This window comes from Grammomys surdaster, unplaced genomic scaffold (assembly GCF_004785775.1).
Source record: "Grammomys surdaster isolate TR1022 unplaced genomic scaffold, NIH_TR_1.0 191, whole genome shotgun sequence".
In the NCBI taxonomy this organism is placed as follows: Eukaryota; Metazoa; Chordata; class Mammalia; order Rodentia; family Muridae; genus Grammomys; species Grammomys surdaster.
In genome coordinates, this window is record NW_021604636.1 from 4611234 (window position 1) to 4628824 (window position 17591).

General features: G+C 36.8%; 1 protein-coding gene across 3 annotated transcripts in view; it reads left to right on the forward strand.

The window, feature by feature from the left end:
* Positions 1–17591, forward strand: part of Kcnh7 (potassium voltage-gated channel subfamily H member 7) — a 443919-nt gene that overhangs the window by 374792 nt on the left and 51536 nt on the right. For 2 of the 3 annotated variants that reach the window (XM_028769229.1, XM_028769230.1), the window contains exon 9: positions 187–386. In XM_028769229.1, the coding sequence (XP_028625062.1) occupies positions 187–386 (200 nt within the window). Of the gene's footprint in view, positions 1–186; positions 470–17591 lie in introns of those variants that run through there. The other variant, XM_028769231.1, reaches the window with a different exon arrangement.

The following is a 17591-nucleotide window of genomic DNA, read 5'->3' on the forward strand; positions in this document are numbered from 1 at the left end:
ATATCCAGTTAATATTCTTGGTTGTGTGTGAATCTCACAAAGAAATATCAATTTTACTTTAAATCATGATGATTTTTGGATACTTTACATCTCCTTATAGTAAAATCAGCACATTCGATATTCTGAGAAAATATACTAAGCCCAAGCACAGTGTTTCCCCATAACTTTGTTTTTTATCCAATCCAGCTCTAATGTATGCGAGTATTTTTGGGAATGTTTCTGCAATTATTCAAAGACTGTACTCGGGAACTGCCAGGTACCACATGCAGATGCTGAGAGTAAAAGAGTTCATTCGCTTCCACCAAATCCCCAACCCTCTGAGGCAACGGCTAGAGGAATACTTCCAGCACGCATGGACTTACACTAACGGCATTGACATGAACATGGTATGTATTTCTGTTTCCCAAAACAGAGTCTCCGCAGACATTACAGCTATAGCGAAATGAAAGGCCAGTCTCACCAGCTTTGAGCCCTGTGCTTTTGTTTCCTTCTCTTGGATGTTTATTTTTCTCCCCTGGAGATAGTGTCTCATTCTCAATTCATGGCATTGCATGGTGCTATATCTAGTTATACTGTGTGGCAAAGGCATTATAACGTGATGCAAACTGATATAACTATGTGTCATAGAGTTCCCACCTCCAATTAAAGGACACATTGTCTCAGCTAAAACTCAGGCCTTCCTGGTATGGCCTGGTTATAAACAAACAAACAACAAAGTAGCTGAATCCATGTGCAATTTGATTTATAAAATGAGCTGTGACAATTCTGATGACCCTAAGCAGAGATCCAAGATTAGCATATTTTTTTGAAGTAGGATATCTTGAATGCTTGTAGAAAAGATTGGAGACATAAAGTATGTCGGAAAGTAGGAAGTTTCACGCTTCCCTTTACAATTAATTATATTCCGTTCCAGTATCCTTGGTTTAATGACTTTTTCTGCTCAAGAGGGAGAGCAAACAAGTTGATATTTTTAAAAAAGGAGAACACTTTTTACAAATACCTCCTGAAACACTGCACAAAAATCAGCATAGTTAAGATGAATGGCTCTGAAGAGCTCTTTTTAGGATTAAGAGGGCAGTTCCCATTATTTTCCTTGCTATTTGCCTTTGGAGATCCAATGCTACAGATAAATTATGCAGCAAAGCCAAACTCCACTACACATTACAGAGCTGTAGGGAAAGACAAAACTATGGTGCATCCTCACGGCACTCCTCTGTTCTGAAAATTCTTCTGAAAACACATTGTTCACATTTAACAATTTCATCGATTTACATAATGTCATTTTGTGGGAGTGTATATGTATAGTTTAGATTGCTATTTTCCATTTGACCAGAATTGTTCTAACAAAAAGACAATGGATCAAAATTAGAAAGTATGGTGAAGACCACTGAGCAGTTACCGCCAACTCAAAAACATGTTTATATAGAGATGATTTTATCTTAGCTGCATGTGATTTATTTGACTGAGAGATAAAATCATATTATCATAAAAATTTTAATTTGAAGAAGTAAATGAGCAAGTACATTTTAGCCAAAAACGTAGCTCAAGTCCATGAGCTGTCATTTCCTGTTCTCCCAAGGTTCATGGTTTAAAAAAATCCACTTAATAAATTGATCTCCTAGGAGATGATTTTAATCTTGCAAGAAAGAACACCTATATAGTGGCTGCTTTTATAAACTGTTATTGTGATTGTTTAATGAAGATACCAGCATCCAAAACCACTGGGGAACTTCTGGTGCTGGGCTGGCTTAAGCAGTGTCAAGAACTTGTAATTAAAATATGTGTCACTCAGTTTTATTGTTCCATACTGCCAAAGTATTTCAATAACAGTAGTAAAGCAGTCATCTACTTTACCTTACTTCTCCATAAAATCTAGATCTATGACCATTTTTTGTGATAAAATATTTTGTGACAACTATTTACCTGTCATTGTTCGACTCTATTACCTATAAATATGGTTTATATACCCCTTGCCTATTTACAATGTACTTATGAAAGATTTATCTCTTTCCTGTCTGCTTCACACCTTAACACACGGAATCACAACACCCACCGGTAAGAACAGGAGGTATTTATATCAAATTTAATTCTCGTGTAAACTGTGGAGAATACCCTTGTTATCTGTCAGGGTTAGAGCTTGTTAAATGATTTCCAGTGTTAGATCTGATCTTTTTTTGCATGATGTAGCAAAGGAGATACAAAGCAAGAAGCTGGGGAAGATGACATGGAAGAGGCCAAGTATAGAACAGAAAAATCTCCATTTTAGTAATAACTTGACCTCCAATAATGTTTATGTACAGTTTCCTACTCCCCACAAAAATTTACCTCTCTGCCCCCATTCCCATGCTGGTAGAGGTTATGGGTATACGGTTTGCATTAGATAATTGTCATAAAGAAAATTCATTCTCTTTCATCATCCTCTTTTCATGATGTAGGTGCTTTCTCTTCTAATCATCTGCATGCCAGTATTACATGATCCTGGAGCGTGTAAGCTCTAAGCCATGTGCCGCTGAGACTTGCATGTGGTTTTGAAAACTTGACTTTGCACGAACTTCTTGTTTGTACATGGTGTCTACATTTTCATTTTGTGACTGCAAAGTGAGTAAAAGAAAAAAAAAAGAAAAGAAAAGAAACTCAGTGCAAGATAACTCGGAACAGCACATAGAAGATGTTGTGTAATGTTAAGCATGATGTGTAAAACAAAGTTGATTAGCAGAAAGCAACTGTATATTAGACTGTTGAGAGGTTAAAAAAAAACACCTTTTTTTTTAACCTGTAAAACCACACTGTTAAATATCCTTGTGTCTTGTCAAATTATTGTTGGTAAAGTTATAATTTAATAACAGTTGAAAGTTACCTAGTTTGTGTACTGTGATACATAAAACTACATCAAACTGTTGTATTTTACATCAACATTCCATATTATTTCATTTAAGTATAAACTTAAATATAATTTCTCATGAGACATTTCAGGTCATTTTTTACTGTTCAGTCATTTTCAAATGAAGTAGTTTCCAAACACACAGTTAATTTGCCTAAAATTATTTTATTATCTAAACCTTTTATTGCTTAGCAGACCACCAAAACAGGAAATAATTGACCTAAAAAAATGGGGCCATATTTTTTTAGTTATTCTATCTATTACTTTTCCTATACATATTGCCAGAATATTCCAAAACAGAAAACAATTATGGGCTCCCTTTCATTCGAACTAAAATAGCCCAGAGTACAAAAGGAAAGGGTCAAGCAAAGAAAGGTAGTGAAACGGATATGTCCTTCAGAGTCTGGCTTCAGCTTGGGGACTGTACATTTGTCTCAAGCATGTGCACAGATTAATTTCTGAAAATATTTTTCTTCTGCATACAGAAACTTGACCAGTTAGCAATAATAGAGATATTTTCTCAAATTACAGCTGATAGTATTTCAATGAATGTCCCCAAGTCAAAGTCATCTCTTGATCCAGTCTAAACTTTCTAGCTAACACTATTTTAGTGTGAATGCTACCCAAAAGAAAAAAGAAAGAAAAAAGAAAACCATTTTCTGTGTAAGTGTAGAACCCAGTAAACTAAGATCACACTTAAGAGCTAGGCTTGACGGAAGAGCCCTGATGGTCCAAAAACCTGTTATCACAACAGAAAATAAACTCTATAATTTTAATATTAGCGTGGAAGATTATATACATTTAGTGGAGGATTTCTGCTTTCCCTAAAATTCGTGCTACCTCAACAACCAACTAATGGCTGAAAAACATGAAAAAAATCAGAAGACTTTGGCACTCATCCTCAGCCTGCCACCATTCTTGTGCAAATCACTTAGTGTTTCTGTGGTTTCAATAAGCTTGCCACTTACAAACATTGTAAAGGCACCTGTATTCAGCTATAATATATGCTTCATAATCTGTCTGCTGCCTATGCCCTCCATTCCCTGTGGGGAGCATCTGAGCCTTCCTTATGGAATATCTTACATTGAGTGTTGTTCAGATGCTGTTTTCCTAAGTGGATATTAGAATTGTTCATTGTAAAGAACTCAATTCCAGAAAACGCAAGCAGGAGATCAAGACCACACACACACACACACACTGATCTATTCAATCCGTCAATCCGAGTATATCTTTATTTAGTTAATTTTAGGATGACAGATAGGTGGATTTTTGTTAGGATTGCTTAATGAAGAAAAGAAATAGAAAGTATCTGGACTAATAGCATAGACAAGAAATTAATTCTCCAGAAGGGTAAACAGATAAAAATCACTTTGAACACAGGTAGGGAAAAAATCATAAGGGGGTGAGGAGGTCCCTGCAGTTATCCAGGCTGAGAAGAAAGCCTGGCAGAGATAAGAATGAAACCCAGGTGCAGAATGACTTCCATCAACGTGTATCAGACTTCAGGAAGTCTAATAACAGGAGGTTTATTCTAGTGTTTATTAAGCCCAGGATAATTTGAAAAAAGAATTCTGGCACAATAAAATCCCTGGTGTATGAAGAAGCAGAAAATTACTTTGAAACTCAATTCATGATACATATCACTTCTTCCAAAGAATAAATTCTAGAGATATGCTACCTGCACTAGCTTAAGGGCCTAAGGATCTGTCGGAGCTTGGGGGAACCTCTGGATATTAGGATCATTTAGATTACTAGCTACCTCTGCTCTTGTTTGTAGAAGCTTGATATGGCCTGGCCCAAGAGATAATGCAGATCACAAAGCCAATAATAACTTCCATTTCTCAGTTTTCTCATGGAAGATCAGATTATTCATCTTCCCCATTGGAAAGACAACCCTGTGTGCTTACTGTTCCTGGTTTCTGTGGAGATCTGTGGGCACATGTATCTTTGTGCTGTGCTCCCAATAAGAGGACATGATGGCTTTGGGAATAAGGGAGAAAACTCACCAGCACTGTACTACATGGTCCCACATTAACTACACTCTAGATGAATGGTGAAGAGGGTGGGGATATAAAAGCAGAGCTGTACAAGCAAAGGTTTAAAATATCTCAATGAAGAGTCAGCCTCACAGGCTAAACATTTTTCCAAACACAGTGATATTCTATGTGACATAGCATGCTTCTTAAAAGATGTAACATATAAAGGCAAAGGAAAACAAAGACTGATAAGTGATAGACTATTTAAAAAAGAATAGAGATACTGGTTTGAGGGACTGCTGTGATTTTTGTTATTATTGTTGTTCTTCAAGACAGGATTTCTCTCTATAGCCTTGGCTGTCCTGGAACTCACTCTATAGACCAGGCTGGCCTCAATCTCAGACATCTGCCTCTGGAGTGCTAGGATTAAAGGCATGCACTGCCACCACCTAGCTGGGACTAGTATTATTTCTAAGGGATATTTTAATCAAAAATTTATGTTCCTTATTTTCATATCTCTTCTAGTTTTTCAATGACCTGGCAGAGTAGCCTCCAGTACTAGAAGTGATCTCTGCATTCATCATCCAATTGCAATTAAGGCAAATCCCATGTGGGGGATCAGGAAGATCAATCAGTCAGTCTCAAAAACATGAAGACCTGAATAAAATCCCCATAACACATTAAAAAAATAAGGAAAAAGAAATCCAAAGTGGTGGTTTCTACTTAGGACTCCACCACAGGTAGACTCTCCAGCCATCTCACTCAGACTACTAGGAGCATTCCAGGCCAATTAGAGACCCTGTCTCAATAAACCAAGTGGACACTAGCTACAGGCTGACCTACAGGTTTAACCTCTGGCCTCCAAAAAGCATGAGCACACATGTGCATTCATTCATTCCTGCATGCACACACACAAACACACTGAGATAAAAATCATCATGCATAAGTTATCTAAACAATTTCACATGTAATAGACTTTGATATTCAGATCATATTTTTTTGACAGATCACAGTGAAGTGCAATGGTGGGAACCTGAGCTTGTATTCATTACTGAAATCAAGTAAAAACAATCCTTACAATAAGCCCTGTCACCAATGCAAAAGAAAAACTTAAAAATAGTGTAACAAGACTTCTTACCTTTTCTAAAAATCCTTTTATTTGTAATCACAGTCGATGAACATTTGGTTGATCAATAACATGGAACTATAACAAAGGTGTTTAAAACAGTGTCTGCATATCTGACTAATCCATTTAGTCATAGAGTCATAGAGTTTGGCAAATGTTTGCGTATCCATGATAATGATCCATAGGACTGGTGAAATCTTCTTGTTTCCTATAAAAAAAAAAAAATACCAGGTTATCATTTTGTAGTTGGATCATATATAACATTGCAAACTGTACTAAAAATAATACTTTATGGTTGGCGAGATAGCTTAGAGGGTAAACGTATTTGCTGCCAAGCTTGGCTCTATACATGTGACCCATGGTGGAAGAAGCAAAGCAACTCATGGGACTTGTTCTCTGACTTCCACAGGTGTCCTATAAGGTACACACACAAATAAGTGTAACTTAAGTATTTTAAAGATAATAATTTTATCTGCATAGTGGTTAATCAATCTGCAGAGATTTCCTATCTCTGCAAAAAGGGTAGATTATAACCTTGCACTCGGAAGCATATTAGTGCCCAAGCTTCATCTTCATCTCCTTCTGTAGCAGGACCCTGTGCAACACATACTTTTACAAGGGTTATGTTCCTTTGCCTGTCCTATGCTACTTACTCAAAACCTCTTTAAAATATCACCATAGAAAAACAAAACAAACAATAACAGCAACAAAAGCATCTGCAGCTGCCTGACATGAACAGTATAAAGTGGGCATCTCATGTCTTTGGGTGACAAGTTACTCAGTCATCTTTAAAAATGATGGCAGTTACCTACCATGCAAGAATGACTTATCTACAGTTTATCTACATTATCTACTTAAATACAGACCTTCCACTAGACAGCAAGTCCTCCCCCACCCACCGCTGACCCCCAGGTAGCCCTAGCTGTCCTAGAATTCTTGTATAGACCAGACTGGCCTTAAACTCAAGGCTCTGTCTGTTTCTACCTCCTGAGTGCTGGGATTAAAGGCATGCGTGCCACCACACCCAGCTTATTTAGCAGTTTCTGACCCAAGGGTAGAAATGACAGCTTGCCCTAGGGGTTTAAACAGATCAACAGCTACTGCGGAAACATCACAGAGGCAATGAATATGCCCTGGGCTTCAGTTTCTCCATGTAGCACTAATGTTCCTCTGACAGCGATAGAGAGTAAAAATGATGTCTTCATTTGTTTTCCAACTCCTTAAAATAATGGCCCTTTTCAAACAGGACCCTTGAGTGTAATTCCTGATGCAGAAGGGAATGACATGTTATAAAACACCTTTTTTGAGACAGAGTCATTCAAACCCAATTCAGTTTTCTTTTCCTTTACCAACACAGATTAATCCAATAAAAAAGAGAAGGGAAACAGAAAAACAGAACTGTTGCACAGCCTCCAGGGACTTGAACACAACTGGAGTGACTAGAGAGCACAGGAAAGACAAACACACAACCCTGAAAGCTTGTATCTGATGGCTCTCTGCTGGAGAAGCTGTAGCACCCTGAACTCAGCATGTTATGTAGAGCTGAACAGAAAGGCAGGGCTATTGTTCATAGCTGAACAAGGAGACAGAGTTAGATACAAATAAACAAAGAAGCAGGGTTTATTTATGGTATACAGCTGAATCAAAAGGATAGGCTCAGCTGATTTCACTAGGAACAGCCTCTCCAGAAAGGCAATCTTCAGGCTGTAGAGAGAGTTATGGTGGACATTTTCTGCGCACTATCAGCAGCCACACAGGGACCAAGACAGAAGCCTACCATTTCTCTCTGAGCATTGCTCTCGGGAGCCGGTAAGCTTTACCATTTCTTCTGTTGGTCTGGCCCCATATCAGCAGTTCACAGTCACTTAGGATCCATTCACTGGGACTTCCTTTGCTGGCTACTCCCTACAAGGAGTTCATGGAAGCTCGGTAATTAAATAGTCTTTGTAAATATTATTTTAGGTCTCTTTAAGATAAATGCTAGAAAAACACAGCATTTTCTAACTTAATGAACTCAGATCATTCTCAATGTCCCCAGGGAAAAAAATCTTGATAGTCTTTCCCATGAAAAACAAATCAGTGTATTAGTAATTGTTATTAACGAATATGTACATGTTCTACCTAGTATGCTAGGCTTTATTTTTTACCAATTTAAGGATGAAAATAAGCAGAAACAACTCGCCCAAACCATCTTATTCCATAACAATAAGAAAGTAGTAGTGTAGAAATTTCAGATATATGCTTACCTTGTTGTAGACATAGTTATTTTTGTGAATGTGTTGATAGTGAAAGTGCAGAATAATTACATCTTTCGTGCTAGATATGCCTCAAAGTGTATTTTAGTTGGTATCTTGACTTCTATTGGTAAGACGGATCATCCCACCATCCAACACCACCAAAACTACCATTTTATGCTTTGGGACAATCTGATAGATGTTTTCCTGAGAGAGAAGTGTTTCTTTTCAGCTGATGGAGTTTTGGTACTAAGACATTTTTAAGACACTTTTATTTATGTTGTAGTTCATCTCGCCCTTCCTACTGGCAATCTTCATAAACAAATGTGATCCACAATGGTCACAGAGAAAAAAAATGTACCCATGTTTAGGAACAGCTGGCATAGGAGGAGATATGCCAACACTTCAATCCACATCACTGTCGTTCTTTTATTTGAACACAAAAATCTGCCTCTGTCTTCTGGTTCTTTTCGGTTAATCACAGTATACAAATGCAGAGGAAGTGAAGTCTTAGTGGTCTTCCAAGATAGAGGCTTTAGTCTGTAACAGAATTCTCTTCTCCATATCTAGGGGCCTCTCAGAAGAGTTAGTTACAGGTAGCATGCAAGCTGATGATGAACCCAGCTTCATAATGATTCAAGTCCCTTTGACCACATATCTGGAGAACTGAAGAGAATATTAGGTCAGAAAGAAATGCTATCTGGTTTAGTATTTCACAAACAGGACCAATAAATGGACAAAGTATATGGGCTGGCCCTGGCATAAGTAAGCAGATGGAGACATTCTTGGATTAATTGGGGAAGTGGGGTAAGTAGATAAAAGTGAGAATCAAGAACAGGAAACTGGAGGACACGGGAGGGGTTATAGCAAGGAAAGGGAAAGGGAGTGATGTAATTGTGTTTAAATATTTTAATTTCTGATAATAATAAGAAGAGAAAATCAGGCACTATATTTCACCATGTGTCTGATTGCATTTCTTTTCTGTGACTTCATCCTTATGTGACAAGGGTATTAATTGCAATGTATTGCTTAATTACTTTCCCTTTGGGTCCTATCTGCCTTAGCACACTGAATTGGAATCTATAAATATTTTAGCGATATTTTTATTAAATATAATGGCTCCCATAGATTATAGCTTTTATACCAGTCATATACTATTTTGCAGAAATGACTTTTCAAACCACTGAAACAAAATTAAAAGAAACCTTAAGGCTCAGCGTTTATTTTTTTTTCCAAATAAAAGTTGTAGAATCACTGTCAATTACCAGAGTATAAAAACTTGTTTAAAAATGGTGGCTAGGGAGATGGTGCAGTGGGCATGTGTGGACCTGATTTAGAATCCCTGGCACCAGTGTACAAACTCAGGAATCAGTGTACGTGTCTGTTACCTCAATGCAGAGGAGTAGAGACAGGTGAATCCCAGGAGTTCACTAGCCAGAGAGTTGGATGGCAGAACTTGGAAGAATTAAGACAGAGTGATGGAGAAAGCCACTAGACACCATCCTTTGGCCTTTGGATGCTCATGTGCCCATATATATAAAACACACACAACATAAGCATCCACACACATTCTTAAAAATATTTAATTGAAATTGAATTACATCACTCACCTTTTCCTTTTCTCCTTTTAACCCCTCCCATTCTTCTATCACTGATCAAAACTAATAGCTTCTTTTTGCATAATTATTGTTATATATGCACAAACATACATACACACACATACATAAGTATGTATGTATGTATGTACGTATGCATGTATGAATGCATATATAAATAGTGTAAGTCCACTTAGTGTTGCTTCTGTGTATATGATTTCAAGGCTGATCACTTGGTATTAGTATTGGATACTAATTAAGGTGCTGTTAAACAAGTATTTCTTCCATTCTCACTAGCCAGTAGTGCTTTTTCAGGTGCTGGACTCTAAAATTTCCCCCATCCATAACAGCATGTCTATTAGTAATGTCATTGCTCCAGTCTTGTTTGGGCAGCCACACTGTTGAGGTATTACGGGTGTACCTTTCCTATCATTTTCTAAGAGACACAATCTCACCAAAGACTTCCAGTCTTCTGGTTCATTCAGCCTTTCTGTCCCCTTTTGCATGACGTTCCCTGAACCTTCAACGAAGGAATAGTGTTGTACACGCATCTGATGGGACTGGACTCTGCTAAATCAGTTGATTCTTGCATTATAACCAGTTGTTTTCTCTGATGATCTCTGATTGATGCAAATAAAAGCATCTTTGATATGGATTGAGAAGAGCTATGTATTTCTGTAGTATAAGGATGGGTTTTAGAGTGAATTAGGGATTGTGCTGGCTTGTACAGTTGTGGTAGTAGGCTACCATATAAGAACTAACAAGTCACATATAGGTGGCTAGGTTTTTTAAACCAGGCATGATTTTTCCTCATGTTGAGTGCACTGGGTGATCAATTGAGCAGTTGTTGCTTATTGCTAAGATATAAGTGCTATTATTGCACTGTTAGGTACATCTTGGTATGGCAGTCATTGTTGGAGTTTAGAGGCATCACAGCTAGGTAGAAATAGAGATTTCTTCTCTCCCTTGGACCCTAACAGAGCACCTTCTGGTACTATGTAGGTAGACTACAGTAGAATGCTTTCAGGTTACAACCAGCTCAAATCTTCTAAGTCCTACTAACTATTTAACAAATTTCTGTTTAAAAGCAGTTAATTTTTACCTTATATCTTTTCAAATCAAAGATAATGTCCAAATACAGCATCCTGACCAACAAGCCTCTTGCCTGTAATATTGCAGTTGATATCTCTGGAATGCCTGCTCTTTTCTTAAGGCGAATATTAGAAGAGTGGATTTGGGTAAGAGAGAAGGTCAGGGGACTGTAAGGTATGGAGGGAGGGGAAAATGAGTTAGAGATACTATGTATGACAGAGAATTAATTAATTAACTAATTAATTAATTAATAAATGTTGTTCTACTAAAGTTATACAACTTAGCCAGAGATTTTCAAGTTAAGACTATCTTTTGTAATAGTGTTTTTACTATCCACACAGACATACAACTACATTATTAATTTTATTCAGATAAAATCATACATATATTTTATTTGGTGGCCCTCTCTTTTCATCAGAGGCTGTTGGTCACCAGGTAGCAAGAATGCTAAACTTTCTTTGGGGTGAACAAGGACTATATAGAGCTTGGGTAGTGGTTAGGGAGTTCAAAAGTGGATATATATTATTGGCTAGGGCAGAGGCCTGGAAATGCTTCATTTATGTAAAGAGGAATTCCAAGAACCTGCAGAGCAAGTTCTTATCAGTAAAGAGGAGTTTGAACCTGTAATCTGGCCATAGGCTGGGAAGTTTATAGGTGAGAAGGACTGATTAGTCATAACACAGTACCTAGTTATCATATAGCAGGAAAGGGTGAGCGGAACTTAACTGCTGAACCATTGAAAGAAGCAGGATCATCCTCTAGCTAAGGTCAGGGACCTATGCTTAGAGACACTCTCCAGACAAGACCAGATAGAGAAGAGGAAACCCCACTGAGAAAGAAAGCCTCCATTTCACACTGAGTTCAGAGCACTTCTCAGGACATGGTAGACTGTGACCTTAATAGCAGGGTCTTTCAACATTACTTTAAAGCTTTTAGTGAAATATTCTGATTTTTATTTCATCCTTGATCATTGCTATCTTTTATTCACCAGATGTAATTGTCACTTTGGAGGTTTGCTGTGGATTAAGCTCACTTTTTCTAGTTCTTTCTGAATTTTGGCTGGCTGGTTCAACTCAACTGTTCTGACTCAAACTTCTCTCCAAACTGGCTGATTCAATCTGGCTTGTCTTGGCTTTTCACTATATTTCTCTACTTGGCCTCATACTAACTTTGTCAATATGTTCTAATCTTCTGGCTCCTTCTCAATTCTCTGGCTCATTTGGTCTTCACCTGTGTCTAGCTTGTTCTCTCTGCAACCTGTCTCTGTAAAACTGTCCCAGTAAAACTACTACACACATACTATTACTATAACCTCTGTCTAGCTTGTTATCCTTTCCTGCATTGCTCTAAAGTAGCCTCTCTTTCCTATGCTGTTCTTGTGAGAGATGGACATAGTCTACCTCTGTCTAATTCTGTCAAATCTTTCACTGATTCATCACTTTGTCTGCCCCTCAATTAGACATCACTTTCAAACATGGCTGCTCCATTCTACAAACTAACCCTAGCTTCATTATTAGGGTTTGAAGGTGTGTACTGAGCATGTGTATGTTCCAGCCAAATCTCACAGACCTAGGTCTTTGGATGTAATCACTTGCCAGAGCAGCAGATTAAAATTTTTCTATAGCTATACTCTCTCTCCAAATCAGAAGTTTATGCACACATTATCCATTACTTATGTGTATAATCTTCCACATATTCCTCATTGCTGCTGTAAGTGTGCTAATATTCTCATATATATCTGTATATATATTATACATACCATCACACACTTAAATATAACTTAACATTACAGTTGATGTTTCTTACATCACACCTTGTGAAAAATGTGTCCAAGTCCTCTTTAGAAAATGAAATTATGTGACTTCTTATAGTCATTCATTTTATATACTATAATTCTATGGGACAAAACAGTTTATGTTTTCATGACTTGACATTGAACTATTCTGTCACTAATACACTTAGACTTTTATTCTAATTTCATTCCACTTTGAATGACACTGAAGCAAATATACTTACTTATATCTTTTATTGATGGTTTTATCCTAATAAATAGATTTCCAGATGAGAGATTTCTGATCGTGAGTAATTTTAATATTAATAGCTATTGTTTGGCAATGAAGAATGCTAATACTTACCTGTCCACCCTTCAGGAGCAGTGGGTGTTATGTTTTATTCTCATTTCTTCCATCTTAGCAAATGCATTTATGTCATTTTAATGACTTTTTTGGCTGAATACACAGTATGTGTGGATATTGTTGTTTATGAATTGCCTATTTATATTTTTTTATTTCTTATTTTATAAAAACTCTACATATGCTACAGATGTCAGGGCTTTATCTGTCAAATAGACTATAAATTGCTCCTGTTTTCAACCCATTCATTTCACTTAATCGATCTTTTTGACATTCTTTTTTACTATTGTTTTAAACAGCCTCTGATTTACCAATAGTTCTGATGCACTTAATGGATCATTCTTTGCTTCTAAAAGGTCTCATTATATCTTTCGACTTTATTTTATCAGTTTTGCTGTACTTTGCTATGTGATTAGAAACAAAATGCCATTAACTGTATAAAACCTGTTTTTACTCTGATATCTGGCATTCTTTGTATTTTTATAAAATTAAGGTAGATTACATACCATAAGGTCACAGATTTAAGTAATTTAAAAATAACTACATTTTATATTATAATTTGCGTGTTGCATCCAGCATACAAAGAAAATTCAAAGTTTCACATTCTCTCTCTTGTATGTAGTTATCAATCAGAGGAGAATCACTTTCTAGCTCCTGTCATCTTACCACAACAGGGCCAGTCTGTGGACTTCATAAGTGAAGCCCGCCCTCACTCCTCTTTCTGCTGTTACAACTCAGCAGAACTCCAGAGCTTCTGCCTGCAGTCTCCCTCCTCAGCATCATCCTCTAAGGCTGCCCTTTCTTGGTTTCCTTTCTTAGTGCTATAATATAACCACACTTACTGCTGGAAGGGGATAGAAACCTAATAGTTTTCCTAGCCTCAATTCTGGCATTGTTTATATTTTTCCTTTTTGTGCTAGAAAGATATTGATAAGAGGACAGGCATTTCCCTGTGAGTTTTGACGTAGAATGTGTGTTTCGTCACCCTGTTCTTTAGCCAAAAGTTATAAGATACGGTTCTTTATTTCCAATTACTTCTGATTTTGTGGCTAATTTTTTCAATTACTTTTTTATTTCACCTTTTCTTATGATTTATGATCAAATTGTGGATGATAACACCTCTGCTTTTCAAATACTTGAGCCCACAACTACTTCAGCAATCTGACTGCAGTTTTCAAATGACTTGTCATTATCAAACTTTTCCAAATAATTCACATCTACTTTCAAAATGGAGGAAAGGAGGAATTTCCCTCCCTTTTGTGTCATGGATTTTTTTGTATTATATTACTAAATTATGTAGTTCCACCAACTTGTAAAGTTGAAAAAACTAATGGCTGGAACATACACAATAGGATTCTGCCTTGTTAGTAGAAGCAGAAATATGACAGATCTAACAGTATCTACAAATGCTGGCATGCTGTGTAACAATCAGTACATTTTTGGGGATGAAATCTGATCTATGAGGTAACAAATTTCTGTTGTGAAGCTATTTTATAACAAATTGAACAATTGCCAGTATAGGTCTTACTTTTCCTACAACAATATTATCCGTTTATAACATTTAAATTAATAATATTTAAAATAGTATAATAATTTTATTTTCATCCATCAGCATATTTCTGAGGAAACCATAGCCCCTCTGAGTACAAAATGAAGAAAGCATCTACTTGAGATCTTGATCTTTTATTATCTACAAGACCAATTACTAAAACTGAATGTAAAATATTTTATATATTATAATACTGCCAGTAACTTTAGAAGTCCAACCTGAAAGACAACTAAACAAAAATAGTTACGTAAATTCTGGACTAAGTTTAGAATTTTAGTTCTTCCACAGAGTCCTCTAATTGCTGGATCTTACCTATCATATTTGTAGAATGAGACTACTGAAATTCTACTACATCACATAATGTTGAAGAAATATAGAGAGCATGTGAGAAATCTTTCTGGGATCGTAAAACTTGATTTAAATTCAAAAAAGCATTTTGGGTGCAAGGTTATACTTTGTGTCATTGATTCTGTCACCTGGCAGATTTAGTTTCTCTGTCCCTCATTCTGTGAGGAAGATTAAGTCATCTACAATCAATTCATTTAAAAAAAAAACCAACTATTTGCAGCATTTGCAGTACACCCAGCAGAAAGGGCTACAATTTCATCCTTCTCATTGGTTCCTGTACTATTTCTCTCAATTAATTGTGCAGGGATAAAAGGGAAAGGCTCTGAACCTACCCTGGAGGCTGAAGGTCCTGCTTATAGCCCCCAGAAATCCTAATGGTTTCTAGAGTTCCCTTTGAGGTCACATCCCAGGAATCCTGAGACACCCCTTGTAAGCCAAACTGCTGAATTAGCAAAAAGACTCCAGAGCCTGGGCAATGAGAGCATGTAAATAAAAAGCAGTGATTCCTTTCTGCCCACACGTCACCCACACTCCACACGCCGTTAACCTCATCTTCACTGAGTCATGCTGAAGTGTAAGTGCCGTTCTAAAAGGGAAATGTCCCAGCAGTGAGGTGCAGTTGGGATGTAAAGGGACAGAGGAGGATATAGGAAGAGCTCTTTTTAAGTCATCATTGGTGAACCAAAACTGCTTCCGGACTTGCTGCTTGTTAGCCATGTCTAAGTATCTAGGATAGGGTTTTGTATCTTAAGTAATGCAAACTATCTCCTAAATGCTGGCAGGTTACATGCAATACATTAATGTATTATCCCAGTTTTTATAAATATTTCCACATTTCCGAATTCACAGTCCTCTAATTTTCTCAACAGTCGAGGAATGGATGATGGCCTTATATATTAAAATAATACCTTGTTTTTATCAGCTACATGGAGGGAGAATACAAAAGTAGATATCAAAGCAATCGGCGCTTCACCCCAGAGTAATTGATGTGTATTCGTAGTGCTAAACCTACTTAAGGGTTCACTTATCATAATCAGTGGTTAAAATGTAGCAATCAATACATATCCACCAAGGAAACATAAAAGATGTGTTTCCTATTTCTTAGTGTCTAACTGTAGAAATGACGTAAGATGGAGTGACCTGGAGATTACAAAACGCATTATGTTAAGACATTAGCTCCCACAAAGAATAAAATATAGGCTTCATGAGCTCACAGGCTGCTAAAGATTTATAAAAAATCTCAATGCCCACATAAAAACATCAGTTCTACCAGAATCAAAAAATGCTATCAAGGAGTAGAGCTGTTCTCTAGGGCAGAGACTTAGGATTTAATATATTACTTGCATAATGCGTTTGATAATCATGCTGGAGGTTTAGTACTTCATAGGGAGTTCCTAATTTGTGTTTTGATTAATCCTAATTTGTCAAGATTTAAGTATATTTAATGACCCAGAGAATTTCCCTAGGACATTTCCTAATGACAGTTAACACAGACACCAAAGTTTTCCATATGATTAATCTGCTATTTAGGAAACCATTTGCCACAGTCAGGCTGCCTTGAAATTGTGTTCTCTCTTCAGCCTGCCTTTGGGAACGTTCCCTTCTACAGGGACACTGGCTGAAATGAATGAAAAGCCACTAGTTAGAACACACAATAGCCTCCATGAGCCTACAGGATGCAAGGTAGACAGTGTTTGTGTGTGTGTATGTGTGTGTGTGTGTGTGTGTGTGTTAGGGAATGTGTTCAGTTTCTTTCCAATAGTGAATTTGGTGGTTCATAACATATGAAAGAAGGCTGGGAAGTGTTTGGGGTAAAAACAGTTACATTATTGACACTCTTTTAAACAGAGTCTGGAAAATATACTGATCATGAGAGTGTTTCTCAGTCTGAGAGAGAAAGCAGCAAATGCTGAATCTTTTGCCTCAAAGAAGAGTAACAGTTTGCTACCAATATACTATGAAAATTATCTTAATTTGAAAATATTTTTCTATGATGTAAAATTTTATTAAGGAAATAAATATTTCTCTTATCTTTGTGGAAAAGTTATAATAATGTCATGTTCAAACATTTACATTAACAATTTTCCTGATTAGGAATATTTTTTCATTCAATATTACTAATCAAAACCTATTGTTCTAGTTAGGATTACCATTGCTATGATGAAATACCATGACCAAAAGCAACTTAGGGAGGAAAGGGTTTATTTGACTTATACTTCAAAATCACTGTTCATCACTGAAGGAAGTCTATACAGGAAATCAAACAGAGCAGGAAACTGGAGGCAGGAGCAGACACAGGGGCCATGAGGGGTGCTGTTTATTGGCTTGCTCCACATGACTTCTTTAACCTGCTTTGATATAGCACCAGCCCAGAAATGGCACCACTCACAATGGTATGGGCCCTCTCACATCAATTACTAATTAAGAACATGCACTATAGGCCTGCCCATAGCCCCATCTTATTAAGGCATTTTTCTCCTCTCTGATGACTTTAGCTTGTGCTGAGGTGATACAAAACTAGACAGTTTTATATGATATAGTTCTTTAATCATATTATCATCAGAATAGATCAAACTTCTTTTTCATAGTTGCCCAAAATATAGCATCAAGTGTTTTATTGGTATTGATGTAAAAACTTATATAGATGATTTACTAATT